This window comes from Empidonax traillii, unplaced genomic scaffold (genome assembly GCF_003031625.1).
Source record: "Empidonax traillii isolate 1590-97213 ecotype Southwest subspecies unplaced genomic scaffold, ASM303162v1 scaffold74:size2480735, whole genome shotgun sequence".
Taxonomy (NCBI): Eukaryota; Metazoa; Chordata; class Aves; order Passeriformes; family Tyrannidae; genus Empidonax; species Empidonax traillii.
Window position 1 is genome coordinate 1563508 of NW_020955267.1, and position 27846 is coordinate 1591353.

General features: G+C 50.2%; 2 protein-coding genes and 1 long non-coding RNA gene across 9 annotated transcripts in view; 1 reads left to right on the forward strand and 2 right to left on the reverse strand.

The window, feature by feature from the left end:
• Window positions 1–139: 139 nt before the first annotated feature.
• Window positions 140–4358, reverse strand: LOC114055993. Its single transcript, XR_003570886.1, has 4 exons — window positions 3241–4358; window positions 1888–1982; window positions 1721–1811; window positions 140–937 (listed from the first exon to the last, which is right to left on the reverse strand). It is a non-coding gene; the product is annotated as an uncharacterized LOC114055993 (long non-coding RNA).
• Window positions 2544–15788, forward strand: LOC114055990 (acetyl-coenzyme A synthetase 2-like, mitochondrial). Of its 3 annotated transcripts, XR_003570884.1 has the most exons (15): window positions 2551–3329; window positions 4674–4770; window positions 5939–6138; window positions 6594–6769; window positions 7704–7856; window positions 8913–9060; window positions 9473–9610; window positions 9813–9905; window positions 10300–10412; window positions 10893–11019; window positions 11705–11832; window positions 12391–12454; window positions 12780–12901; window positions 12986–13247; window positions 14850–15788. XR_003570884.1 is itself a non-coding variant. In XM_027880750.1 (14 exons), exons 1-14 carry the CDS (start codon window positions 3017–3019, stop codon window positions 13160–13162), a joined length of 2049 nt encoding a protein of 682 aa, XP_027736551.1. In that variant the 5' UTR covers window positions 2551–3016; the 3' UTR covers window positions 13163–13612. The 3 variants fall into 3 exon arrangements, 2 of the variants coding, with proteins under 2 accessions (XP_027736552.1, XP_027736551.1); XM_027880750.1 differs by lacking the exon at window positions 14850–15788 and having other exon boundaries at window positions 12986–13612; XM_027880751.1 differs by lacking the exons at window positions 12986–13247; window positions 14850–15788 and having other exon boundaries at window positions 2544–3329; window positions 11705–11839; window positions 12780–12897.
• Window positions 13632–27846, reverse strand: part of ABCD4 (ATP binding cassette subfamily D member 4) — a 15659-nt gene continuing 1444 nt past the window's right edge. For 2 of the 5 annotated variants that reach the window (XM_027880756.1, XM_027880754.1), the window contains exons 5-19: window positions 24915–25031; window positions 24499–24624; window positions 23595–23645; window positions 20913–21007; window positions 19810–19931; window positions 18882–18973; window positions 18624–18713; window positions 18149–18357; window positions 17771–17862; window positions 17524–17560; window positions 16337–16386; window positions 15997–16049; window positions 15728–15804; window positions 14473–14588; window positions 13632–14307 (exon numbers count right to left, since the gene is read on the reverse strand). In XM_027880756.1, coding sequence (XP_027736557.1) covers window positions 14212–14307; window positions 14473–14588; window positions 15728–15804; window positions 15997–16049; window positions 16337–16386; window positions 17524–17560; window positions 17771–17862; window positions 18149–18357; window positions 18624–18713; window positions 18882–18973; window positions 19810–19931; window positions 20913–21007; window positions 23595–23645; window positions 24499–24624; window positions 24915–25031 — 1423 coding nt within the window. In that variant the 3' untranslated portion in view covers window positions 13632–14211. Of the gene's footprint in view, window positions 14308–14472; window positions 14589–15727; window positions 15805–15996; window positions 16050–16336; window positions 16399–17523; window positions 17561–17770; window positions 17863–18148; window positions 18358–18623; window positions 18714–18881; window positions 18974–19809; window positions 19932–20912; window positions 21008–23594; window positions 23646–24498; window positions 24625–24914; window positions 25032–27846 lie in introns of all 5 variants that reach the window. The other 3 variants (XM_027880752.1, XM_027880757.1, XM_027880753.1) reach the window with 2 other exon arrangements.

The following is a 27846-nucleotide window of genomic DNA, read 5'->3' on the forward strand; positions in this document are numbered from 1 at the left end:
TCTCTCCCCACTGCTGCCTAGGTCCCTTCCCGTTGTGCCCTATTCCACCATGCCCAAGGTAGACCCATCATCTTCTCCTTGCCGTCACATCTGCCTCTGGCCCAGGCCACAGCAGGACAAGCCCATGGCAGTGTTTGCATGAAATGATGACTATCCATGCAGGGTAGTTTGCACCTTCTGCCCATCTCTCCCTGCCCAGCACTGGAGTCTGCGGGGAAGGGGCTGCAACTTTAGGGCGGTTATGTTTTACCCCTATTTGGCAAGGAGAGGCAGGTTTAGCCCACAGGCACAACACCCTGGTCTCACCTGGCAACTTGAGGTGACCCCAGCCCATGTTGCTGACTCCTGCAGTGCTGGACAATTTGGGACTGATTCTGCCCCAAATGCCAAAGCCCTGCACTCTTGCAGAGAGGCCAGATAGTCAAATTATTTACTGAATACATTATTGCAGGTGAGACAACAACATCCACCTAATGTATTTATTGATTTAAATTTGTCCAGCTCACACTCTGAGTGTTAAAGGGAATGACAGCCATGCACATCACTCTGATACACCCTGTAACGTGTACATACATGCCATATAAGCACATTCAAACTCACGCAGTCAAAACCACTCCAAGGTACCATCACCCTTCTATCCCAGTAAGGCACTATTCTCCCTCCAAAAGCTGTAGGACAGTGACTTCCAGGTGCCCCTTTCTGTCCTGCTTTCAGCTGTGAGCACCCTTTCCCAACAGTTCTTCTTCTGTCAAATGTTCAGCCTGCTCATCCAACCCCTGTTCGTCTTTGTCCCCTGGTCGTTTGACGTGTTAGATGATAGCCCATGGGGTGTAAATAATGTATATACAGTGAGAAAAGAATTCAGTATTGAGGTGTTTGAGATATGGAGCTGTAATAACTTCTAGTCATCCAGCATCTGTGATTTATGTGCCATTTTCTGTAAAGATATGAGCAAGAATAAAACTAAACAGGAATACTGTGTATGAGTCTGGTCACCAATGTTCAAGGAGGGTGAGTTCAGCCAAAGCTGAGAGGGGGTTGGATGTCAGGCTGTAGCCAGAGAGGGATGGGAGATCCAAAGCAGCACAGAAAAAGGTCTGCGCCTTCCTCCCCTCCCAGGCATGCAGAATACAGGGCTTGGGTGCTGCTCTCCCTTTGCAGTGAAAGACAAAGTTGAAAGGGGTGTGCTTGTACTCAGAGCAGAAGTTACAGCGTACAGCTGGCCAGAGAACAAGTCACTTCAGCATCCAGGACAGCCCTGGTGCTTTGGGTCACCCGATATCACATGTGCCCTGGTGCTAGACAGACCTTTGGCCAGGCTATGCCCCTGTGCCAGGAGCAGGCTGCAGGGCCCAGGTGGTCTGAGGAGCCAAGGCAGCAGCCAGATGCTGCAAGTGCAGGGGAGCTGGTTGGGAGGGAAGGGCGCTGACAGGATTTCCAGCAAGGTGAGCTCTGATTTGAGAGCAGTGGGCGCCTATTCTGAGTTATCAGATCAGGAGTTGATACTTGCCTGCCTTGCTAAGGGCATCTGGGGATGGTCAGATGGAAAAACCTGATGTCTTACAGGGAGGGGAAAACTGCGGAAGCAGAGCAGGCATAGATAGTAAACAAGAGACTTGTGGAATGATGAGGCTGGTTGGGCTTGACTTTGTGGAGGGACTGTAAGCCCACAGGACTGCCTTTCGCCAAGGGGACAGAACCCTTGTAGGTACCCACCGACCTTGGGGCAGCTCTGATACAAACCAAGTGTATAGAGTGGGATGAGTGTACCTGATGGCAGATAGTTCCTGTCCCCCATACTGGTGTCCAACCTGTTCACCAAACATATCAGCTCCACAGATCATGAGTGGTGTTGCACTATGAAGAGCAAAGAGGAGATCTACTAACCTCTCATGTCTGCTGTTGATCATCCCATCAGTGTACCTGACTCAGAATAGTTCTGCTTGCAGGGAGAGCCTTTTTCTGCCCCTCTCTTGTGACCCCTAGGAAGGGAGGTGAATCTGGTCAATGAAATTAAGGAAGCCTCCAAACTCTGCCTTAAAAAAACCCTACCTGTGTAAGGTCTGAAGGAAAGGAAAGCAGAAAAAAAGCTGTTTGGAGGCAGGGAAGAAGCATTGCTATGCTACAGTGGGTGGTGGGAGGTTTCAGCGTGAGGAGATGGGCTGCAGTGTTTCATGCCAAACCACTACCCGCTGCTCCACCGTGGCCTCATTGGGTGCTCCCAGTACACCTGGTGGTAGAGCTGGCCTGTAGTGTTTGGGAGGAGGCAGAAAGCCCAGCCCAGCTTGACAGAGAGGACAGCTCTTATATCGGCCCAGTGGGAAGGGATGGGGTACAATATCCCCACCTTGCAGCTGACAGCCCATCCCAGATAACACAGCCTAGTTCTCTGCAGTAAATGGTTCTTAATTCTGGGAAGGTCCTGTCACTCACAACTAGCATGAAGAGAGACCTAACTTTTACAGATGACCTGCCCCAAGCTGCCTTTGTGGCCAGCAGAGGACTGGGGGGCTGCAGTGGGGGAGGTGTGGGGAGTCAGGGGATAGGGATGAGGAGAGGGAGAAGTGAAGGTGGTGAGCGGGGATGAAGCAGAGGAGTCTGGGCACGCAGAGCAGCCTTGGGAGAGCAGGAGCAGCAGCAGGCTGTTAGAGCCTGGCCCAGGCACCTTGGCCCCTGAGGGGAGCCCAGGCACAAGCTGAACCTGGCTCTTGTTCAAGAGCGGCTGTCAGGACTCAAATTAGCATGGAGGTTATTTTCAGTCAAATATTTCTACAGCCCACCCCTTTCCCCTCCCTCAAAGAGATTGAATTTCTTTTTTCCCATAGTGCTCTGGAAGAGAGGAGGAGAGGAACAAGGCGGGGAGAAAGGCTCCCTGTGCTGGAGGGCTTCTTTGTGTCCAGTTAGCCCAGGACAACAGATTGCACAGGGGCCTGGGTTTTGCCTGGCCAGGTGTCCTGAGCAGCTGGAAGGGCTTCAGGCACCCATCTCCTTGGTGAGAGGCAGGTACCCTGCGGTGATGGCCAGGCTGCTGGCCAGGACTTGCTGCTCCAAAGCTCTTTCTCAGGTTCCCAGATGCCCACTTAGGTTGGTGGCTGCCCGAGCTTGGAGCCATGGGCCCCTCACCGCTTACATGCCTGAAGCCATCACCTTCTCCAGACCCAAGGACCACCAAGACTTGTACAAGGTTTCAGTGGATCAAGGGGATGCCTTCTGGGGAGCACTAGGAAGGAGCCGGCTCACCTGGATCACCCCCTTCCACTCCGTCCAGGACTGTGATCTGCACCAGGGCAGGGTGTCCTGGTTCCTGGGTGGGCAGCTGAACGTAACAGGTAAGAAGGAAGGCAGACATGGGATCCCACCAAGTGCCTGCAGGTAATTCTATGTGTGGGGCTTCAGTCCTGGGAGCATATCAAATGAGCATACAGTTAAAGGGTTGGAGAGAGGGGGATTCCCAAAAGGTCTGGTTGGCCCTACAGTGGCTGTAGTGTAAGGTTGTGGCTTGTCCTAAGGTAGCAGCTGTGTCTCTCTGGAGGGGCTGCAGGTGGATTGGAGTGGGCTGGGAGCCAGGCTGCTCTTCCTCAGCCTCTGTGGATCCCACATGAGGGCAGTGGCTCCATTCTGGCAACAGGCAACAGCACCAATCCCTGTGCATTCAGCAGGCAGGGTTGCACCAGGCCATCCCTGCCCAGCAAAGGCAGGATGTATCTGCAGAAAGCAAAATACAGGAGCAATGAGCCATACTGGAAGTCTCCACTGTCATGGGAGGCCCTTCTGTGGGTTGGGGCTACTGCCTTAGGGGAGCTACCAGGGGCTGGTGACACTATGTCCTGCTCGCAGTGCTGTTGGTCCCAGTGTTCAAAATAAGAGACAAACCTCTCAGAAAATTAGGTCTTGGAGTCCATTTTGAAAGGAGAGCAGGAGTCATCCTTTAGGATTTGAGATCTTATTGTTCCCCCTTTCATGTATGTTTCTTTCTCTCCTGGAAAACTACAAATGGTCAGGAGAAAAAAGCATTTTGGTATGCAAACTGGGGCTGCTGCATCATCCCATGACTCCAGTAGCAGGTTTAAGGAAAACACAGAGTGAACAAGGCTTCTGAGAAAACTGCAACTGCCAGCAGTGTAGAAAACTTTTCTTGGAAGAACTACAGCCAGAGCCTCAGCTTATGATGTCCCTGGAAAGCCAGGGGCTGTGAGCTCTGCCTTTGCCCTGGCTCTCTTCCATCTTGGACAGGTGCACCTTGTAGCTTTCCTGTGCAGAGATTCGTTTTGTCCTACATTTGTTATTTAGGAGCACTGCCACTAAAGCACTGCCACTACCACAGAGGTAGCTGCAAGGCAGTGCTGGGTGGAGCGATGGCTGAGGACATTGTGGATGTGACCTCCAAAGGAGCTTTAGGCAGTTTCTGCTGTGGATTACGTAAGGTTGCAGTTAAGGGAGAAACTGATAGTGGGGGTTGGTAGGTACTGAAGTGGTGAGGAGTGTAATGAGGTTGGGATGGTGCTTGTGATCTGCTGGCTCATATCCACAAAGGTTGCACAAAGTTGCTGAGAAGACCCACACGCAGCCCTGACTGACCTGAAAATGTGACTGCTGGTGCTGGCTTTGTGAGAGGTGAGAGGTAAGATGTACTGAGGGTTTCTCTGTTGATGAGACTGGGTTTTCTATTCCAGTGAATTGCCTGGACCGTCATGTCCATGTAGCCCCAGACAAAGTGGCCTTAATCTGGGAGAAGGATGAACCAGGAGAGGAAGTACGGGTGACATACAGGTCAGTAACTACCTCTCAGCATACAAGCCATATTGCAGCATGCATGAATATCTATAGGGCTGATCTGCTGAAGTCTGTCATGTGAGGGAATGCAGCATCCCTTCACATAGATAGATCAACAGAATGTTGGCTTGCTTATGCTGATCTGAAAATTGAGCCTACCTCCTGATTAAATCCTCTGGGCCCTGAGGAGTCCCTACTGAGCTGGGGAGGCAGATGTAAGATCCTTGGGGCAGCATTGCAATGCCTGTAGCTAAAACACACTGGAAAGACACACGTGTGTCCTGCCAGCCAGGTTGCTGTGGTCTAAACTTGCAGGTCTGCAAGAGAGACCAGATTCACAGCTGCATGTGTGTTGAGAAATCCCATTCTCATCTGCACGTCAGCAGTGCTGCTAGATTTGGCTCTCTGGAGGACTGCCCGTCCAGTCCTGCTGGGTTGGTCTGGTGTCTCCGCCTTCCAGATTAATTTGCCTGCTCTCTGAGTTTCTGCTGCAGAATTTGCTTAAATCCCCCTGCACACAAAACCAGTCCCTCTGTCCTTTCTGGCTCCAGACCTCACACGACAAATATGACCATCCACCCCTGCCAATCTCCCTGCAGGGAGAGCCCTTCCATAAAATGAGTCACTGACATCCAAGCTGTGGTTTTTGGGAGGGATGCTTCTCCAGAGAGGCATCTTTTGCTCAGTGCTTTCCTACAGCTGTTGTTCTTGCTAGTGGGCACAAGCTCTGGAGGACTTGACCTTTTCAGCTTTAGCAAAGCACAGGACCCTGTTTTCATGGGGGAAGATATCTAACATCTCACATGTAGCCTCCAGCTATGCAGGGTAGTGTGTCAAGCCAGTTGTACAGGTTGGTAAGAAATGAGCAGGCTGTCATGGTGGAAGTCAGCTGTTTGCTGATTGTGTGCTTGCTGAGCCAGAGGAATTGCCAGTGGCCATTGCTGTACAGAAATCATTCTGCTTTATTTATTTTCCACAAATAAAAACCCATGCTAGAGTCTGTCTTCTCCTTTCCTTCCCACTGAATTTTACAGCTCTCCCATGGACTTCCAGAGTGATGAGTGTAGGGATATAAGCTGTGTATAAGTCTGAGGTCCCCCATCTTTAAGCAAACTGGTTAAATTTGCAAGAAAGTCTCTAACTATGTCATTGCTTCTTTGGGCAGGGAACTGCTAGAGCTGACGTGCCGCCTGGGAAACACCTTGAAACGGCAAGGGGTGAAACGGGGCGACAGGGTGACAATCTACATGCCCCCGTGCCCACTGGCAGTGGCTAGCATGCTGGCCTGTGCCCGCATAGGGGCTGTGCATGCTGTGGTGTTCGCTGGGTTCAGTGCAGAGTCCCTCGCAGACAGGATCCGGGATGGTAAGAGCCAGTGGGTAAAAGTAATGTGTTTCCCTTGGGGGACAGCGCTGAGCTCATCAATTCAGCAGCTGGGGGGCTCAGGATTGTGTGGATGGCAAAGGTTTTCGGAGTAAAACTCCCTGGGCTATCTAGGGGTATCCTGATACCACGTATAGCCATGGAGCAACCCAGGAAATGGCATGAGCTCACTACATACCTTCCAGCCCATGGGATGAACTGGTTTTCTCTTTCATCCATGGGACTGAAGGGCTAGGATACAACATGTCCTGTGAGGAGATGCAGGCAGGAATTAGTGGAAAATCAAGATGTCAATCTGCTGTTTTTGCTAAATGAAGGACATGAGTAACAGGGGCTGAGACACAGAGAGAGAGGTGCAGTGTCATGGTAGAGCCAAACTGCTGTGTGACTGATAGAGAAGAGCAGAGCTGCTTATATGACTCTTCTGTCTTCTGCAGCGCAGTCAGAGACGGTGATTACAGTGAACCAGGGTCTGAGAGGCGGCAAGGTTATTGAGCTAAAGAAGACAGTGGATCAGGCTGTGAAGCAGTGCCCTGGCGTGAAACGGGTTCTGGTTTCCATGAGGACCACCAGCAAGGTTCCCATGACAGCCCTAGATGTGCCATTGGAGGAGGTGAGGCCTGCCTGGTGCTACTGCCACTTCCCCCAGGCAAAGTGTTCCGGGAGTAGGGACAGTGGGTGGACAGAGGGTCTTGGCTGGCCATGACAGTTTCACTGGCATTAACACAATTTGGGAATATTGTCCCACAGCAGCAGTGGCAACCAGAACTGCATATGAGTTCAGGACAGTCCCAGAAGCCATCAGGATGGGCAACTGGTATCTCTTCCCACGCTACCAGCCCTGTGCTATCAGGAGCAGGCAGTGCAAGTCAGGGCTCATAGCAGGGTGGACTGAGGGCTAGAAACATACCACACATGGGCTGCTACTTTGTGAACTCAGCGTTGGACTGCCACTGCACTGCTCTGCACATACCGCTCTGCTGACAGATCCGGCATTCTCTGTGAGTGCTGCTGGCAGCTTGTTGTGTCCAAGGAAGCAGGCAGTGAGGTTGCTCTTGTGTCCATTATCCAGCATGAAGCATTGTTTCTGAACAGGTGAGCCCCTGCTGTGCATTTCTGCTGGCTCCCTGGAGCTACGCAGTAGTGTCTCTGCCTCTGCTCATCGCATCTGCAAGCAATTAGTGCTGGAAAGGCTTCCTGGAAGAAGCTGTGCTGTCAGAGCAGCAACAGTGTAAAATCAGCTGCCTCTTACTCAGCACGTCTGCTCTGATTGAGGAAAGCACTTGCCGGCTCCGCAAGGCGAACGGGAGTTCAGGCTGCTGAGCAAGGGGAGGGGAGGTGCAGAGACAAGGAGTGATGTTTGGGGGGAGCAGGGTGGCACAGGTGCTCAGAGGGGAAGGAGACTTAGGTGAGAGGTGTACAAGAACGTGTGGGGAGCAACACAGGGGAGGTACACAAGCAACATAGGTGCAGAAGCAACATAGGTGCACAAGCAACACAGGGGAGGCTGTGAGACCCTGAGAGAACTGCTGTGCTCTTTCCTGCAGGAGATGATGAAAGAGGATGCATGCTGTGAACCTGCTGTCATGGATAGTGAAGACATGTTGTTTCTTCTCTACACATCAGGCAGTACTGGCAAACCCAAGGGCTTGGTTCATTCCCAAGCTGGTTACTTGCTGTTTGCGGCTCTCACACACAAGGTAATGGATCCCAGCCACACAGTGCTCATGAGCCAGAAGTTCATAGGTAGTGCAGGGAATAGACATGCTCCTTGTTGCATTATGAACCCATCTTGAGCCAGTGCAAAGTCTCAGGGAAGCCCTCTTGGGCCATCAGCCCAGTAGAGCACATCCGCCTACAAGTGGTGCTCTGTGACAGGGTCTCCCAAACACATATTCCTCTGAGCTACCTTCTTGGCTTTCTTCTTTCTGTCACTGTCCTATACTAAATGAAGGAGAGTGCTTGAGGAAACTGGATGCGTTGCTGCCAATCTGACAGCACTCAGTTCTGCCCTGCACAGGGCAGGCATCCTTCCTTCATATTTCAGCCTTGCAGCCAAGGGTTTCCCGAGGAATAAATGGGGCAGTGGGAAGAAGAGCTTGTTCTGCTTTCCACCTGCCTGCAGGCACAGGACAGCACTCATCCAGCTGAGGTGGAGAGGTTCCAATTCTTGTGGGCAAGGTAGGGTTGCTCTGGGCTAAAGTATCACATGTTCCCTCTGCTTGCTGCCTCAGTGCTCCTATGCTGGGCTCCTTGATGAGCTCAGAGTTTCCTGAGTGTTTACTGTCCAGGAGCCCAGAAGCACCTAGGAGAGGTTCATGGAGTCCTCTACCACTTTGCCCTTGCCTACAACTCCTCTCCTTCCGTGTAAGCATGTAAGTACAGAGGGACAATCCTTAGCCAGAAGGTTCTGTTTTGATGCTGCAGGATACTTGCATCAGTCTCATCTAGATATCAGCAAAAGGAAGGAAAGGAAGTGCAAATTTGGCTGTTTTTTTGTTTGTTTGTTTGTTTGTTTGTTTGTTTTTTAATTACGTGTGTGTCTCCTGCAACTTCATAAAGCACCCTAATTTTATTTTTTTTTTCTGATGTTTTCAAAAACTCTGAAGGAAGACAGTATCCCTGCAGGGGTGGTTGGAAGACAGAAGGATGCAGTAATGTTAGGGCTGAGAGAGGGTACACTGCTCCCTGTTGTCCCCCTTGCCAGGAAGGCAGGCCCTGGCATTACCCCTCACTGCCTCTCTTCTCTTGTTCAGTATGTGTTCGACTACCAGGACAGGGACGTCTTTGGCTGTGTGGCAGACATTGGCTGGATCACGGGGCACACCTATGTGGTCTATGGCCCCCTCTGCAATGGTGGCACCACTGTCCTTTTTGAGAGCACTCCTGTCCATCCTAACCCTGGTGAGTGAGGTGTCTCAGAGGAGCTGGGATATTCCACAGCACCCTGCAACACCTGCAGGCAGTCTGATGCCAGGACACATGCAGCAATGGCTTTGTTGCCTCAGGAGCAGACTGCAGGCTGTGCCCAGTATTTTCCTCTGCTTAGGAAGCCACTGCTGCTTCTCCACAAGTGGAGCTATTACACCCTGCCCCTCCCTGCAGCACAGAGAGTAGCAGAGCTGTGTGATGTGAAGGAAAAGGGTCTGCTGCTGCTCCTGAACAGCTTCAGTCCTTCCCATCATGGGATTAACTTGGCTGAGGGTCCTGGCACTGCTAGAGAGCCTTTACTCTCACCTTTTCTATCTCTATCTCTATCTTGGTGTTGGGCTGGGAGGACCTGCGTAGATGCTCACTGGCCCTGTTTCCATTCCAGGCCGCTACTGGGAAACAGTAGAGAGGTTAAGAATTAACCAGTTCTATGGGGCGCCCACTGCCATCCGCCTGCTCCTGAGATACGGTGACGAATGGGTGAAGAAGTATGACCGCTCTTCCCTCAAAGTGCTTGGCTCAGGTAACTGCAGCAGCATGGGCTGGAGCAGCAAATCCTTGGGCATCAGGTTCTGCCTCTTCCCACAAATGCCAAGAACAGCAGCAACACGAGACCCCAAAGTCAGGACACTACACTATTTGGGGATGGGTCCACAAGCAGGTCATGGAAAGCTGTGACATTAACCTGATTTTTGTGCTCTGCTCCCTTGTCTTTCCCCGTGCAGTGGGAGAACCCATCAACAAGGAGGCATGGGAATGGTACTTCCGTGTGGTTGGCGAGACACGATGCCCAGTAGTGGACACATGGTGGCAAACCGGTGAGATGCATATGACTCCTTGTTCCAGTTTCTGCTCTCCCAGGCTTTAGGACTGACCTGCTGCTTTGCTGGCCAAGTGATAACGGGTGTTACTGACTGGTATGAGCGAGGCTGTAAGGGCCCAGGAGCACCTAAACATGACAGAAAGAAATGGCCTTTAAAGCTAACCTAGACAAACACCAGGGGGGTTGATGGCCTATCTCGGCAGGTCCCTGCTGAACTAAATGAGCACAATCATCCATCTGCAAAGAGCCTTTCTCAGCTCTCTGGCAAACCCAGCCACAGCCTGTGCCATGTGCAGCAGGGCCAGGGCAAAGGCTGCTAGCCAAGCAGTGCTACTTGGCTTTCCTCTTGTTCCCAACTTTGATGAGCATTACGGTTTCTTTTTTTTCAGAAACAGGAGGCATCTGTATCTCACCCCGTCCTTCTAATGCTGGAGCAGAAATCCTTCCAGGCATGGCTATGAGACCCTTTTTTGGGATCAGCCCTGCCCTCTTAGATGACAAGGTACATTTATAACCTGCAGTCCAGACACTGGCTCAGCCCACTTTCCCCCAGACATTTGCAGAATGTACTTGCTGATGGGAGTGGAGAGCTGTAAGCATGTCTTTCCTGCTCACCTCTGCTGGACAGCAACCTTCTTTACTGGAAAGGGACAAACAGTGAAGCTGTCCTTCCAACTAGTGCAGAAATTAAACTGTTTTCTAGTTTGCACTGACAAGACAGGCTGTGCTTGGGCTCCCTGGCACATTTTTCCAAGGTGAGGTACCTGGGCAAGAACATCCAGTTCCCTGGAGGTGTCCTGCATCCCACCATGGTAGGCAGTTTAGTGCTGGCAGAGACTAAGCCTGTCGTGTTCAAGTGGGGAGCAAAGGACCCTCTTCACTGCCTTCCCTGACATTTCCATCACAGAGTTGTTAAAACAGGCAATAACTAAACATCCCAAGTACCCTCAGCCATAGTTACTAAAAAGTAACCATTTTACAGGGAAATATCCTTCTAGAAAACAACATCTCTGGAGCCCTTTGCATCTCACAAGCCTGGCCAGGTATGGCACGAACCATTTACAATGACCACAAGAGATTTCTGGAAACCTATCTGACTCCTTATCCAGGTAAGGAAAATAGGTGGCAGGACACTGAAGATATGTTCAGTTGAGTATGATTGTGTCTGCCTGCTGGCTTTCTGAACGAAGGTGGGACTCAGGAGAGCTGGTATGGCTGCTTTGTTCTTCCATAGACCCTCCTCAGTGTTGAGGCCCTTCATCTCCCCAGGCCTGATACCACAGCACTGCCCTGGGAATGGGTCTTTCTCACCAACCTTCCCCATTGGATCACACATCATTTTAAGGTAGTGGATTTGTCTTTCTGCCCCCAATCCCCTTGAGCACAGACCTCTTGGTACATCTCTTGCAAATCCTGTCAGCTTCTATCACTCACCCCGAGGCACTGAGCAAGCCCCAGAGTGTGTGTGTCTTGATATGAAGCTAAGAGGGGAAGCAGCAAGACCACAGGCACCTGCACTGGAGCAAAGTGTTCCTAGCAAGAGGTGATGAGGCAGGCTGGGCATTAACCAGCGCACTGCAGAATGAGGGAAGGAGCCTGATGATAGATCAGGCACCAAAAGAGGCAGAAGATTAACAAGGAAGGTAGGCACCTTCACCCTGAGCAGTTGAGGAAGGCGCAGAGTACATGAGCCCTCGTGCCAACAGAGAGGAAAACGGGGCAAGGTGAGAGTGCAGCTGTTGAACAGCTCACATGTGCTCACTGCAACAAGTGACCATGGCATGGTTCTGGCAGGTTTTTTCTTCACTGGGGACGGTGCACATCGTACCAGAAAGGGCTACTACCAGCTAACAGGACGGCTGGACGACATCATTAACATCAGTGGACACCGGCTGGGCACTGCAGAGGTGGAGGACGTTGTGGTAAGAGGTGTGGGTGGGAGGTAAAGCCATCCAAGGAAACAGCAAAGGCACACTGGTAGTGCTCAGGGAGGTGTTTCTAAAATCCCTGGACAGAAATATGCTGCTGCTGTAGCAGCAGGGAACAGTGTTGGACCCACAGCCTGCCTGTGGGAACAGCTCCCCACCCTTTCCTCTCTCATTCTGGCTCTCTGCAGTAAGGGAGAGACAAAGCCTGGTAAGGCTCATGCTCTAAGTGGATGAATCCCAAAGCAGCAGCCAGACATGTTAAGGAGAAGCATCTTTGGGGCAGTAAGGATTGTGGGATCTGATGGAGCAACCTATAGGCACAGAACAGGGTCTACAAGGTTCAAGCCTAAAGCAATCAGGGGCAGGGTGAAAAGACTTGTGTTTGCAGTCCTACTGAGGCAAGAAGGAAAAAGGGTAGAGGCCACCTGAGGCCCTTCCTGATCTCTCTAGATTATGGTGGGCTACAGCAGCCAAGTCAGGTCAGGGCAGCTCCCTGGTGGCAGCCAGCCTGCTGAGAGCACTGAGCCAAACCCCAGTCCTGTTCTCTTCCAGAATCATCATGTGGCAGTGGCAGAGTCTGCCGTCATCGGCTACCCACATGAGATCAAGGGAGAAGGTAAGATGCTTGATTTCCTACCCCTGAAACATCTTGCCTGGGGCTATGGGACTTTAGTGGGAAGTGACACTGATAGCAACGCTGTGTCCACACCACACAGCATGTTAAGCAGGGATCTCAGCATAGCCATCACAACCTTCACAAGGCCAGCTAGGCTTTGCATAAGGCGACAGCAGCAGCACTGTGGTCAAAAGCACTCACAGCTTTGGCTACAGGGCATCCCCAGAGGCTACCAGCAAAGAGGTTCTCTCCTGCCACTAAGTCCAGGCAGGCCCTCAGGAGCATGGTGTGCACAGCGCTCAGTAACCTCAGGTCTTTCTGCCAGGAGCCTACGTGTTTGTTGTGCTGAAGAAGGACAGTGGCTACACACAGGAGACTCTTGCTGCTGAGCTACAGGAGCTCATCTCCAAGAAGATTGCTAAGTACGCAGCTCCAGATTACGTTCAGGTAACACACGCAGGCTGCTCCAGCACCCTGGCAGCTTAGCCAACCCCTTTCCCTCAGCCTTATCTCTGCTCCTCCCCATCACAGGTCACACACCGGCTGCCCAAGACACGCTCGGGTAAGATTATGCGTCGGGTGCTACGGAAAATTGTGGAGGACAAGGCCAGTGAGCTTGGGGACCTAACCACACTGGATGACCATGAAGCCGTGCAGCAGATCATAGAGGGACGCAAGCACCTGGTGGAGGGGCAGAAGGGCTACTAGCTTGGCTCTGCCAGCAGCCACCTCCTCCACCTTCCCTGTAAAACTAGGGAAACATCCAGAATTGCCACTAAGCAAGTGGTGGCCAGTAAGTGCTCCGAGACCACACCTCCACTGCAGTCTCGGAGTGACCTCTTCACAACAGAGGCCCTGAAAACCTGCCTCCACACGCACATGTGAGGCAGGTGAGAGAACACGACTCATCACAGGAAGAACAGTAAAGGGAGACAAGCTGTGATTCCTACCCTAGGGAGGGCCAAAAGCCCTCCTTAGGGTTCCTTGTGCTTTGCAGTAGCTGTGGAGAGAGCAGCAGGGCAAGATTGCCAGTGCTGGATAGGTATATTACTCCTACCCCTGCTCTGCTCTTCAGCCAGTCTAGCCCAGGACCATACAAGCATCTCCTCCAAAGCAAACCCCAGAAAGTAAACATCCAGCAGTCTAGTTAACAAATATTTACTCTTCTCCATAAAAATAGTTTTAAAACAGGCCGCATATTTTAATGCAAAAATGTTCCTTTTACCTATAGCCATGTGTCATAAGGAGAGCAGAGACACACCCCTTCTCTGTGCTAGCATTCTCCTCCCCTTACAGTGCATCCCTTGGCTCCTTCTGAGGAACATAACCCTCAACAGAGCCACAAGGTACATAAATCTGTTCTGCAGAGCTGTGCATGAAAGACAAAGCTCCCAGAAAGGCACAGAGGGCAGAAAAGGAGGCTGCCTCCTAGCCTCGCACCACTGCATCCTGGACAAAGTGGAAGTTCCTCTGGCCATCAGGCAGCATCTTCTCTTTGGGCAGTCTAGCAGCTCACTCCCATATGAGAGTCAGGGAGGCAGAAGGAGGCCAGGAGAAGGATGGCATAGCTGTCTGCTCCTGACAGAACCCCACACCGTGAGTTCTGACATGCTCTGTGTCCATCAGCAAAATCCAGAATTGGTCTTCCACTGTTTGAATCATAAGTTGACAGCTGCTGGCTTGGTATCTCCATGTCTACTATTGAGAGCTCTCCCAGATGTGCAGGTTCTGCGTCTGGCCAGGCAAGGGCATGTTTTTCAGAGTGCTTCCCCAGCAGGGAGACGCTTCATCTTCTCGCATCGAGTGAGCTCCCATCTCCCCTCCCCATGAAGTTTCAAAATCCAGCTGTGGAACTGTAATTCAGTAACACAATGTTGAGGGATGTCTCTACAAGAGCATGTCCTCCCACAGTGACATATGCCAGCGTTAGTCACTCCCCTCTGCTTGCCAGAGACCCTCTCTACCTCCTCTGTCTTGCCACCACTAGGGAGGCACGGAATGCTGTCTCCCTGTCTCACCTTTTCCAGGCTGGGTCTGTGTCCCACGCTGATCAGCGTCATGCCCAGCTGAAGGCACAGACGATACAGTTCATGCTCCACCTCTTCTGTCAAGGCACTGGTGGCTTCATCTAGCACTGAAAGAGAAGTCGTAAGCCCCACAAATCCTCTCCCAGCCAGACATCTCCCCTAGGCAAAAGAGCAGCAACTGCCAAGAACATTTCACTTATTAACTGGAGTTCACCAAGAGCATCTGCAGAAGGCAAGGAGGAAAAGCCTAAGGTCTCTGGTATTCCTCTAGCACAGCTGTTGTCAGTCAATTGTGAAAGCTGTCCTTCCCCTCAAGTCCTTGAATCCATCCAAACTGCACTGTTCCCCTCATTCCTCTCCCTCAACAGCTGCCAGCCACTGCCTCACCCCCAGTGAAAAAGCCAAGACATGGTCTTCTTAAGGCAAGCCACATGCCAGAGTGCTAAGCTGAGCAGCAGCCAGTGCACTCTTCCAGCACACCGCACATGGAGCTCCCAGAATGGCCTGTGGCACCTTCCTGACTGTTAAGGGCAAATACTACAAATCTGGGGAAGAAAAGTTCAATTTGTTTTACATTGTCTCTACAGCTTTTAGTTTGCAATCCTCAGGTTCCTTTTGCCCAGACAGCACTGAGCTGTTCCACAGGCTTCAAGGGAAAGAGAGTTACTTACCTGTGGCTGCCTGCTACTGACACTGGCTCTCTTCACCCACATCCACCCTGGCTCTCATGGCAAGTCCTCCAACAGCCAGCAGAGAGTAAGGAACTGGCCCCATCAGCTAATCACAGATGCTTCTGTGATCCCTCAGGACCATTTCTCCACTGGTTCTTGTCTTTCTTTGCCATGTCATGACTAAGTTTCCCATATTGATTCCACAACCCTACAGATGTTTGTGAGCTTCAGATATGGCAGCTGCCACCACACTCCCCAGCATAAACACTTCTTTACATAGCAACTAGTGAGCATGCCATTGAACAGGTGCCATTGGACCTGGACGAATAATATTAATCACTAATTCCCTAAGAAGACTATGTCTTATATACAGCTTCTTGATTTACCACCCTCCACACAAACAATGAAATATTTTCACAACTGAATCCTCTGCGTGCTATGCTGCTAAAATAATGGCCAAGGCGAACCATGCTCCTAGCAAACAAGGGATTTCGTAAATTTCTCTGTACCAGCTTCTCTTTACACCAGACATCCCGCCTTCCCCTCCCCCTTTTTTTTCATAGTCAGTCACTCACCTGCATATTTTGGCTGGAGGTAGAAGAGCCGTGCAAATGAGAGTCTCTGCATCTCCCCTGGAGACAGGATGTCATACCTGCAGCAGGGTCAAAATTCAATACCTCACACAAGAAATAGAACTTGTTTGCTGAAAATCATATGGCTTCTGATAACAGAGACACCAACAATCAACTGTCCCTATATCCCTTGTGCCCCGCCTCATGCTGCTTAAAAGTGTTCCCCACTCAAAGAAATCAGCCAAATTCATGCAGATAGTGAGCTCCCTTACCAGTTCCAGTCCACCTGCTCATCCAGTCCTCCAGCCCTTGCCAGCAAATCAGTCTGCAGAGAGCACAGCAGACTTGTGAACATAGTTGCCAACCCTGTCAGCCCATGGCTCTGAGCACAACCACTCCTTTCCTGCTAGTCTCGCTTTCCCCACTTGAGCTGAAGTTGCTCCATATCCCTCCTCTTCCTGTCCCATAGACAGTCCTGCCCCAGCTACAGACAGACCATGTCCCCACAGAAGTCCAACACACAGTCATGCTGTGCTGCCACAAAAAAATCCTCCCTTTTTCCCCTCACTGGCAGCATCAGGAAAGAAGGCAGCAGCACTACTGGTGACTCACCAGCCCAGCCAGCTCCAGGAATCGCACAATTCTTTCATCATCTGCAGACCCTGGGGAGAAAGCCACACAGCATAAGCAAGGGCAATGTGTGCCGACGCCACAGCTGCCCAGAGGATTTGGTGGGGCAGAAGGGAAGGATCTCCTGATACTCAGTGTAGTTGACCTGACCCCTTAATTATATCAGGTCCTGAGCTTTGGCACAGATAGACTCGAAGACTGACTGTTCCTTAAAAATGTTAACCATGCCTGGGAGCAGCATGCCAGTAGGTAGCTGGGTTCCACAGATACACCTGACATTTGGGTCAGTCCATGGCCAGAGATGGACACAGTCAGAACACAAGGATCCAGTCTTCAATTGCCAAGGCCCTGCCTACCAGTTTTGCTCTTACAGCTGAGACTGCACAGTGCGGGTGGTGGAGTCCGGGGAACAGGGCTCAGGAAACAGCTGGGAAAAGGATGCTATGTGGGATGAGAAAAACCTCAGGGTGAATCAGCTGTGTAGCAGAACATACACTTGAGCTGCTACAGTCAGCATCTATGGAACCTGAATAGAAGGGCTGTGCATCTGCCGTGGACCTCTGTGAAACTGCTGAACAGCCTCAACAGTAGCTGATGGCTGTAGTTACTCTCTGCAAGACTGTGACTCCCAAGTGTTTGAAAGCAGCAGATAAAACTGCTGGACATCTCCAAGCTATAGCAGACCATATGTGGTCTGACTTGGGAGGAGGGCAGGGGAGAAAAAAGGATCTGTATATTCTGACCTCAACAGAATGCAAAGTCATGGAATATCATTTGAAAAAGAGAAACAATGAAAGATGGAGGTGGATGGAAAATTAGATGAAGGCAAACGTGGCTTGCCTAAAGTCAGACTGTGCCAGACAGATCAGGTGTATCCCAACAGCAACATGTATCACATCTAGCACAGCAGGTAGAGCATGGCCAGCTTGTTCTTATTGTACTAAGACAGTAAGTCCTTATCAAGTGAGTATGTTCCCTCCCAGAAGGGAGGGTACACAGTGCTAACCTCAGCATACACTAAGGTAAATCTTGTAGGGAAAACCAGAGCAACAAAAGCAAAACAGATCAGTGTTCCTGATGGGCCATGGCAGGGGAGAAGCTACACTGGGTACAGGACAGTGAGCTGACATCACAGGGTTGGTTAATTGCTCTAATGAATTTCCACATACCTGAAACTGGATATATCTCCTTCAGGGGATAGATCACCTGTTTAACAGAGCAAAATAAACCATGTCGAGAGAGCTGGACACAATCCCTCAGAGATGCAAGGGGGGTGGCATGAACTCAGGCACAAGGGAAAGAGCAGCCACAGGCATCCTCCCTCTTGCAGGCCTGTCTGCACCATATAGGTTCACAGGACATGACCACAGCTGGGAGCAGAGCTGAGGCCAGAGTAGAGACAGTCCCTGGGCTCACCTGCTCACGCAGGCTTCCATCGGTGAAGAAGGGTCGCTGTGGTAGGAACACCACTCCCCGGGGGCCAAAGCAGGTCAGCATCTTGATGCTCCCTGCACAGGGACACACTCACATCAAGCGTGCAGTACCAGACAGCAACTCCCCACTGCCCCCTGTGTAGTCCTGTCCCATAAGGTAGCCAACAATCCCCACAAAAATGTGTTTGCAACACAGGGCAAAGCAATGAGAGCCATAGAATGTGATAGACAGGTGGCTCCAATTGGTGGATCAGTGACACATTCACCATCACAAGGTGGCATTGGCCTCACAAGACCACCTTCCAAACTCAGGGTAGCCTTGGTTGAGAAAGAGAAGGCTGCAGCATGTAGCAGTCCTTACCCCGCGTGCTCTCCCAGAGTCCTCCGAGGACCCTCAGGAGAGATGTCTTCCCTGTACCAGTGTTTCCCACAATCATCACACTGTTTCCTTGTGAGATCCTGAGGCTCAAGTCCTTGATGAGCAGCTTGCCAGAGGACGGCACCGAAAGTGTCACTTTGTCCAGAAGGAAAGCTGTGTCCCTTGGCACTGGGTCCTCCCCAAAATGGCTGCTGGACCACCACCAAGACAAAGGAGGAGAGATCTGGGAGTAAGTGACCACGCTGAGATTGTCAAAGATCAGGCATCTTAGACCTCCTGTGTCTCTGTGACAACAGCCTTGCCCCACGCACCCCAGGAACGACAAATTAGTGAGCACTGACTGCTACAATCAACTGCGTGCAACAGATTGTGATACCAAGGGCCAGCTCCACCCCACGGCAGCTCCACACTCTGGCATGTAAGCTGCAAGCCAGACAGTTGCTGAGAGGAGACTCACCCGTCCAAATCCCAGCTGGTTTTGGCTTCTGAGTAGTTACCATTTTTTTTCCTGCCAAGGCTCAGCAAGGTCTCCTGCAGTTCACCAATCCTAGACAAACATGAATGCCATGGGCAACTCCAGCAGCCTCCTCACAATATACAAATGTGCCCATGTTTGCACACAAGCAATTTTTTCTTATTTTTTTAGCAGAGACGTGGGCAGAGTCTTGTCCTGCACTTCCCTTTCTCCCAGAGATGTGCCGACAGGGAAGCTCACCTGTGTGTGTAGCCAGCTACATCAGTCACAGTGCTGGAGAGATCTATGAGCTGGCTGAAGCAGCCAATGAGGTAGATGGAAACAAAGGCATTCTGGAGAGAAATCACATGCCAGAGTAAGGGTCAGTGCTGAGGTGGGGTGCTGTCCCTTACTTCATGACTGCAAGGAGGTAGCCAAGGAGTCCACACATTTGGCCATGTCAGCTGACTTTGCAAGATCGATGAGAGGTTGTGAAGTCACCCAGGGCGGTGGGAGTGAAGGAGAAGATGACCACATTTGAAGGGAACTGGGTTTCCCTGCTTAGTGCAGCAGTTTTTTCCAGGTGGACACATATTCACCTGCTACCCAGGGATGGTGTTTGCAGAGTGACTGCTGGCCAGCCCAGGGTCCAGCACACTTGCCCTAAGTCAAGCAGATCCATGCCACCAGCACCGTATATGGATCAGAGCAAGATGTCTCAGCGTGCAGTGTTCACTTAACTATTTTTAGCTCTGCATTCTCTATCAGAAGCCAGTTCTGAGTATCTGATAACGAGTCAGGTCAGGAAGGCAAATGCAAGCCAGCTCAGCCTCACTGATGGCTGCGGTCACCATAGGCAGACCTGCAGCACTGAGTAGACCCCAATCCCCCAGCACTGCTGAAAGTCAGAGACTTTCTGACCTCACTATTTTTTTAGATACACAGGTCTGAGCAAGGAAACACTTATGTAGATATGACCTTGACAGCTCTCACTCCCAAGTTAATCATATACCAGCTGGCCTGGCTACAAGTTCCCATTTCCATGACACCATGGCTAGGGACAGTGTAACCTGAACGTTAAGGGCTGCAAGATTATCTAGCCCCAGGGCTACCAGCCCCATTTGAAACCTCCATCCTCAGTGTCTGCTCACCATCCACAATGAAGTCTGGGATATAAACCTTAGCTCACCTTACTGACGAGGGCACTGAGCTCTGTTGGAGTCAGGTCACCGTAGACCCCGGAAAAAATGGGAATGGCAATGACCACATAGCTCAGGATGCTACCCAGATAGTCAAAGGTGTTGATTCCAACTGGGCAGAAACAAATTGAGAGAAGATAAAGAGTTAGAGTAGGAACCTCTGTCCCAGCCAGGCTCAAACATGCCCATGAGCCCAGCCAGAGGAAGACACATGTTCTTATGAGCCCAGCCAGAGGAAGACACATGTTCCTGTCTCAGTCCTTATGGTGCACCAGAGCAGAAGAACCCATTTCACAGGACAGCACAAGCACTAGGGTGAAAATTCATTTGCTAAGCAAAGAGCACTTTGGAGCAGACTCCTGAACAGAGAAACATCATCCAGACATATAGCTCAGGAACCATCATGGGGCAAAAGTCACTTTGCCTGCTTGTTTCTATGCTTCAGGGGTTTGGCTGACTCTCAGTAAACAGGAAGGATAGCAAAAAAGGAGCTCTGGATTGAGACGGTTTTCCATGGAGTGTATCTTGGAGCACACAACAGGCAGAAAGACTTAAGACCTCAAATTCCCACAGACACCTCTGTTCAGGACTCTCCCTCCCACACATTGCTCAGAAGCTCACTATGCTTCTGAGATGAGGAAGAGCTGTCTTTATAGCAGTCATTTAAAGCCAAAACCTGGACTTACTAACAGTGGGAGAAGGGAGATTTTCAGAGGACAACTATGCTTAAGGGACAGGCTCTATAGGAAAGAAGTTTCCACAGCTTCCAACCACATATACCATCTTCTCCTTCCTCAAAGGTTAAGCATTGCCCTCTTTTCCTGGCCTTTGAATACCTGCCCCATAGAAAGCCAGATTCCTGGGTTCTCCACAGCTCTGTCTCTTTATGAGGCTTTTACACAATAGGATTCCCATTTAGCGCTGCAGAAGGCACCTCTGTTCATCCTCAGGGCTTTCATGCACCTTCAAGAGGCGGGAGAGGAAAACACAGCACCCACCCAAGCGCTCTACCAGTAGAGCTCCCAAGCATGTGAGCCACCACAATGGAGCTACTCACACAACCCCCACTTCAGCCCCCAAACTCCCCACTCACTGTATAGCCACAGCTCCTTGCCTATCAGCTCTCTCTGGGTCTGCAGCAGGCTCTGCAGCCTCCGGTCTGTGCGCATGTGCTCCACTCGCCCCGCCCTGTAAAATAAGATTGCATCAGAGATCCCAGGACCCACTGGCTTTAAAACTGAGGCTTGGAACAAGTCTGGCACCTTCACTTCTAAGTAACAAGCTCTTCACTGAGCAGGAACTGAACAGCCAAGAGCACCTTTCTGAAGAGCATCATCAAGAAACTGGCTGAAACAAGCAGTCTTGCAAATCTCTCCCAGAGCCTGTGGATGCTGCTACTGCAAACAGGAGGAGGGTCACTGTCTGCAAGATCCCAATCTGGAGCAATGCACACCCAAGGTCAAACACATTTCCCAAGCAGAGCCTGGGTGGAAGACTGGGATGGCACTGCTACACAGCTGGAGCCAGAAAGGAGAGGACAGGGGGGAGTCCAGGAGGTGATAATAAGCCCACACAGCCTACATGGCCAGCAGCCCCAGTTCACCTCTTCTTATTTCCCACTCCACAGGAGTGAGTCAAAGACAAGCCCTGAGCAGTGCAGCCCCCAGTGTGAGTGACTCCAGCCCCACAACTCCCCTTTTCCAGGGCTATATCCATCGGGTCACCCTCCACCCAATTTTGCGGTGATGCTCCCATGGCCAGGCTGAGCCAGTAGCAAGGAGACATCTCAGCTCTAAACAACCACCTTCAACAAGCGTGGCAGCTCCTTCTGCTGTTTCACAAGGGCTGGGCTGCCCTCAGGTGGCAAAATGCAGAGAGCTCCACATCTCGCTCCAGAGATGTAGCCACAGCAGCTATTGCCGCTGACATCTAACACAGGCTTGTGCCCAGTACATACCCACATTCCCATCACAGTCCGTGCAACAGAAGGGCCTGACTAGATAAGGCCAGATGCTGCACAAAAACATCTAAATTAAGATTTTTTAAAGTCTCATTTCTAAAGATTCTCAGCTCTTAGAAAAATACATTTTCTTTCTCAAAAATGCATCTGGCTAGAATTCAGTCTGGCTTTTTTGTCCTACAACCCAGTTCAGGTAACTAGTGAACTACTGACAGCAATCTTTGCTGTCCAGGTATTTGGAAAGGAGAAAACCTTGGACACAAGGAGTTAAAGGCAAGTAAGGCACCAAGGACCAGAGCTATTATTTCTGTTGCAGAGGAAGAGAGACTGCTGAATTGGTTTCCTCTTTTCCTTCCACTCACTTCACTTTTAAAGCAAGTTTGCCAAAGGTTTAGAAACAAAAAAAGTAAAAAAGGGACAGTGCTCAGCTTTTGTTTCTTCCTTTACCAAAACAATGGTCAGGCAGGTGCAAGAGGACAAGGTCTAACAGAGAAGTTGAGCAATCAAAACCAGCCACTCACTTCATGCTCCTCCTCTTGCAGGACTCTAAGAATGTAACCTTCTAAAAAATTCCTTTATTTTTAATTAAGATGAATACCATGAAAATGCCTGGTTTTGTGCAACTCAATTTAATTCTAGTTTGCCACGAAGTCAACCTTTCCTACTAACATGCTGTACTGAAGTAAGACACTCTGTTTTCTGGTATAATTCACTTTCCATTTTCTACTTAGTAATAGAATAAAAAATTTCAAAACTGTGAGGAAAACTACTGCAGCTTAAGTAAGGGTATTCAATTAGAGTATCTTCTCCATTATAAAAAATCCTAATTAACCAGTAGGAATCAACCAGTCCACAAAGAGATAACTGAGACTTACCAATGCAAACCAAGATTGATATCAGTTATTTAATTCAGTTTCATACCTGTCAATATAAATCTTTATGAAAGCAGTGATTTTGAATCAAACCACTTTGGAGAAAGCACCACAGCACTTGAAATGCCCAGTCATTACAGCGCGAAGGAGACAAATATAGATCAAAGGCAGGGAAGACCAGAGAGATGACAGCCGCTGCTTGCTTAAATTCCTGGAAGAAGTGCAATTTCGCAACACACAGGGCAAGGGCAGACTCGTGACATGAGAGAATCAACAACCTCCTGGCACCCCAAAACAGGCTACAGCAAAATCATGGCTCTTTTCCTGGGTTCTCAAGATTTCTGTGAACAAACCAGCAGCTCAGCAGACTTCAGGGCACCACTAAACAAGGAGGTGCTCCCAGTTGTGCGCTCAGCTCTGGGGTAAATGGTACTGAGCAAATTCAAAGCAGCAGTATAGCATAGGGAGGGTCAGAGCACAGACTGACCAAGAGGAGCAAGCAGAGGTAAGCTGGCCAGGCAGCAGCGAGCACACCCGCAGAAGACGTGCAGGTTAATAACAGCAGGATGTTAGAAACACGTAACAAGTTCCCAGAGGAAAAAGATGCGATAAGACTTAGAGCAATCTTCCAGGTAAGGACCTGGCAAAACATCAGCAATTGTCTCTAAGCCAACACCAAATCTGTATCTGGCCTCTGGGGATGTTAGAAGGGAGGCAGAGGAAAAATAATTGTCTCCAGTTTTTGTGGATTATTTCTGCAGATGATGCACAGAATGCAAAGAACACCATGTCAGGGCTGTAAGACGCTGCAGTGGAAAGGAAGGGACAGAAAGCTCTGGCTGCAGCAACAGGACTTGGGCTCCTGTGGGACACGTGAATACAACAAAGATGCCCTGAACTGGGATGATCCTTATGAGGATATAAGGAAATGAACACTACTAACCTGTAGAAAGCAGCTGGTTCTGCATGGACACGAATCTGCATGTGCTTGAACCTGGATAACCAAGAAAAACATAATAATTGTACACAAATGCTCAGTGAATTACGTAGCCAAAACCCTTGCTCTAGAGGAAACTCATCTTACATTTGTCAGAGCACTGATCTGAGGCAGTTCCTGACAGAAACACTCAACAGGCTCAAAAGGCACCAGAGACCAAGGTTTAGCACATGGTGACATCATTCTGGACCAGTTCAATGGTGCATTTGTTTGGTATCCTGCTCTCTGTGCACAATGTCTTAGCCCTTGGGCCTACCGTTTACTTCTAGTCCGGTATCTACACCATACAGAATCATCACAGCCAACTGCCCTGGTCTAGGCTCCCTGTGCCACATCAGCTTCTGCTGCTGTCCTTGGATACCCTGAGCACCGGGGAAAGCTGCAAAGCCCCTACCACACACCCAGCCAACCCTGCAAAGGAAGGGGAGTAGGTGAGTTACAGAGCATATGGAAAGACTGTGATGTTTCAGGAATTTAATGAAAGTGGTGGTGAGGCAGAAACCTGATTTCTGTCAGTATATGCAATTCACTGAACTTGCATCTACACTCACTGAAGCTCCATGTGCAGTTTTCTTCAACACACCCCTAGCAGAGGCACCAGCAATGACCAGGCAAACAGCCTGAAGACTGTGCTGGGAGACTGAACCAAGGGCAATGCCTGCCATGACAGAGGGCAGTGTCCATCAGCACATGGATGCTGGGGCACAACTACACAGGTAGGTTTCTTTGAGTTGGGGAAAAGTCACAGACAAGAGAAGTAGCTGTATACATAGCACTGAATGGTGACAAAAATGTAGCTTTCACAGGAGCTGCCAAGAAACAGAGAAAACACTGCTCAGCTGTGACTCACCTGAAATCGCCCTCCAGTTTTTCCTGCTGCACAAGTTTAGACACAATTGGGCTCATCAATACTTTGTTTGCAATCGTCCCAATGACAAAATACCCAAAGATGCTCACCGGGCCTAGCCAGCCTGTGCTACAGAGAAGGAGAAAGAGAAGTCAGCTAATAATCCAAGCAAAGGGACATTCCTGCGTCACTGGGCTCAAGCAACCAAAGACCTCAGCTGTGACCTCTCTCAGCTTTCACAGAGGTTTGGAAGCCAATACTGTACACCCCAATGTCCCGAAGGCAGAATTCCCATTGGAGTGCAGAGACCACTCACCTGTGTGTACAAACATCCATCTGAGGAGTTGTAACATGGGTGCCAGGCTTCAAAAAAGAGCATAGGATAGAGGCATGAAAGCACAGCCAGGATGCATCCTTACCTGTGAAAGCACTGGTATGTGTAGTAGGCCAGCGTGAAAGGTGAGATGACAAGCTTGCTGGCCATGGAGCTGAGCTGCCTGCAGAACCTCTCCACATCCTGGCTGATGCGCTGATCCCTATTCAACACAAAGAGCCACGGACACTGTTAAAGCCTAGATGCAAGAACCAGTACTAAATTCCTAAAAGGGAACAAGCCAGACTGTTTCACTGTGTGAACTTAGGACAGGGTGAGGTGAACAACCCTATGTGGGAGGGACCTGCAGCTGTGACTCCTGCTGCCCCATAGGAGACCACTTCCATGGCCCACCAGGACCAAACTAAGGGCCTCCCTGGTACCCAGGAAGAACAGCTCTTGCTGTTACTTTCATCCTGTTCCTTATATTAATCCTTTGTTTCACTTTCAACAACATTCCTCAACTCTGTGCTAAAGGTCTCTGCATCCTCGTCCTTTACTGCTCTCCTGGAACAACTCCCAAACTACAAGACACTGCCGACTCTCCCCCAGACCTTTAGTACTGGTCCTGCATCTCAGGCATCAGAGCCAGCAGGACCGGCCGTGGCACAGGCCAGGCCTTTGTCATCTGTTGCATACTTGCAAACACTTCCATCAAAGCCACAGTTCCACAGTAAATGGTCCCTCTGCTGCAAGGAGGGCAGTGCTTCCACTTGCCCTAGCTCACAGGAGCAGGCAGCAGTACACCAAGCATTCTCACCTCATTGGCAGCAGGCATGTGGGTGACAGACCTTCAAGTCCCACCTACTGTACTGCTGAGCAGGACTTGCACCTGGGGCAACTAGAAGAATTTCAGCGTATTTATTCCCTCGGCACCTCATCTGTCCGGAGTACACAGACAAGGACTTCAGCCTGCTGTGCTATGCCCAAGTGGAAAGAACATGACTGCGGATGTTGGAGACCAGAATAAAGAGTGAGGCTGGACCCCTGGTTATTCTCAGTGCAGATACAACTACAATGACTTTCATCTCAAATCTTTTGCAGCCCTGGAACAGCAATGGATGTAGGTTTGGGGCAGCTCTCGCCCTGACTGACCTTACAGTCATAATTTTTTCCTTCTCCTCAGACTGCAATTGTTCCCATAAAGTTGTAATTTAAGTTGCGCTACAGACTCATTGGGAGGCTATTGCTTTTTACGAGCTATTAAGCAACATGTAATGAAAACACATAAACATCAATTCAAATGCCCTGCTAGGTGCTGCAAGTGTTTATATGGCACTTAGAACCCACTCTTCATTCTGTTGAGATGGATAACTCCATGCATCTAACACTCAGCTTGGTTTGCACTGCATAATAGGAGGTCTCTTTTATCCTTCTATTTCATTCTCTCTAAGGTGCAGAGAAAAAATTCTCATCAAGAAATTGCAAGATGAAGAGAATTTTTGCAGTGGCACCAAAAAAAACTAAACAATAAGATTGGATGTTGGAGCAGAAGCAAGGTGGTAACGAGAAATACTCCGCAGTAATCCCACACATTTGGTCTGCTAAGGTCAGGAGAGCTGGCTCTATTGCTGCAGAGCAGAGTGACCCAGTTATCTCCTGCATTTCACTGCACAGTGTGAACACATTCCCTAGTTAAAAATAAACTTGAGCAGAATAATCATGGGGTTAGGGGCCTCTGTCCTCCACTTCCCCCCACCCCCAAGGAAAAAGATAGGCTTGTAGGAGCTTCTGGCTATGGCCAATGTGCTACACTGCCTGGGAAGCACTGCATGCCTTGGTGCATGGATTTTTAACCTCTCCTTGCAACTCCACTACCACTGCAACACACTCTCAGAAATGAACGTTCAACGATGGTGGGAGTAAACCCAACAGGGGCTGGAAAGTGCCTCAGCATGATGATGATCAGCTCCTGCCAAGCACATAGGGCTGTCTGACCGAAGCCAAGCCCTCTGTCTTTGCTTGCTGCTCCCCTTGCATGCAGTGAGTTGCTCTTACTCAGGTTCTAGCACTGGGACAGCAGAAGCAGCCAGGGAATGGGTCTGGCTGAAAAGCGATTGACAAAAAACGTCTGGGACACCCAGAGCACGCCTTCTTGTAGCAGCCACACAGACCACCACGCTGTGCAACAAAATGGTGAGGACAGGCAGCCAGGAGCACTAAGCAGCAGAAGCACACAGGCTGCTTCAGTTCCTTGAGGTCAACACTATTAACAAGAGTTAGAAGTCCCTGAAAGACAGCCATTTCTCCCCGGGACCCTGGGCTCGGTCTCCCCTGGTGCCATCAATGTGGGAGATGGCACCAGTGCAGTGACTAGACCAGAGGTGCCCCCTCCATGGGAGTAAAGCTTGGACTCTCAAAACACCTGTTCGGAAAACATTATCCCTTGATTTCTTGTTTTTCAGCAAGTATTTAATAATAACTTCTTTAAATTCCAAAGGGGGGAGAAAAGCCTCTACCCTGAGATTGGCTCAGTTGATTAGAGCACGGTGCTATTAACACCATGGGTTCGATTCCTGCATAAGCCCTTCACTTAAGAGTTGACTCTTAAGTGATCCTTGTGTGTCCCTTCTACCTCAAAATATTCTGTGATTCTGCGACTTCTCACATGATGTCTAACGTAGGATCTTTAACTCTTCAAACTGCGTAACTACAACAGCAGTGCCCCGTGTCCAAGGACAGGCTGGAAGGCCAAGGTCCACATGCAGTTGTGAGGAAGGGAGGTGTTCGGCCTTCACTGCACAGCCCATGAAGATCAGCAGCTCTGCAGCAGGAAGGAGAGTGCACAAAGCAAACTGGAGAGGGACCTCAGTCAGGGTGGGCTGAGATAAGCAGGGAGGGACTGAATGCTCCTCCTTTTCTCATATTTCAAGTCAGCCCTGACGTTTCCTTCCTAGGAACAGGAAAAGGGAAATGCAGCCCTCATACAGTGCAAAACAAAGCCCTTCCTGGACATGATTCCCCGATTATCATAACCA

Bases quoted from the DNA above. Each gene is read 5' to 3' on its own strand.
- LOC114055990 (XM_027880750.1), top strand. From the start codon at position 3,017: ATGGCCAGGCTGCTGGCCAGGACTTGCTGCTCCAAAGCTCTTTCTCAG. The intron at 9,061-9,472 runs GTGAGTGAGGTG...TTTCCATTCCAG, and splicing joins TCCTGTCCATCCTAACCCTG to GCCGCTACTGGGAAACAGTA. The intron at 12,455-12,779 runs GTAAGATGCTTG...TCTTTCTGCCAG, and splicing joins ACATGAGATCAAGGGAGAAG to GAGCCTACGTGTTTGTTGTG.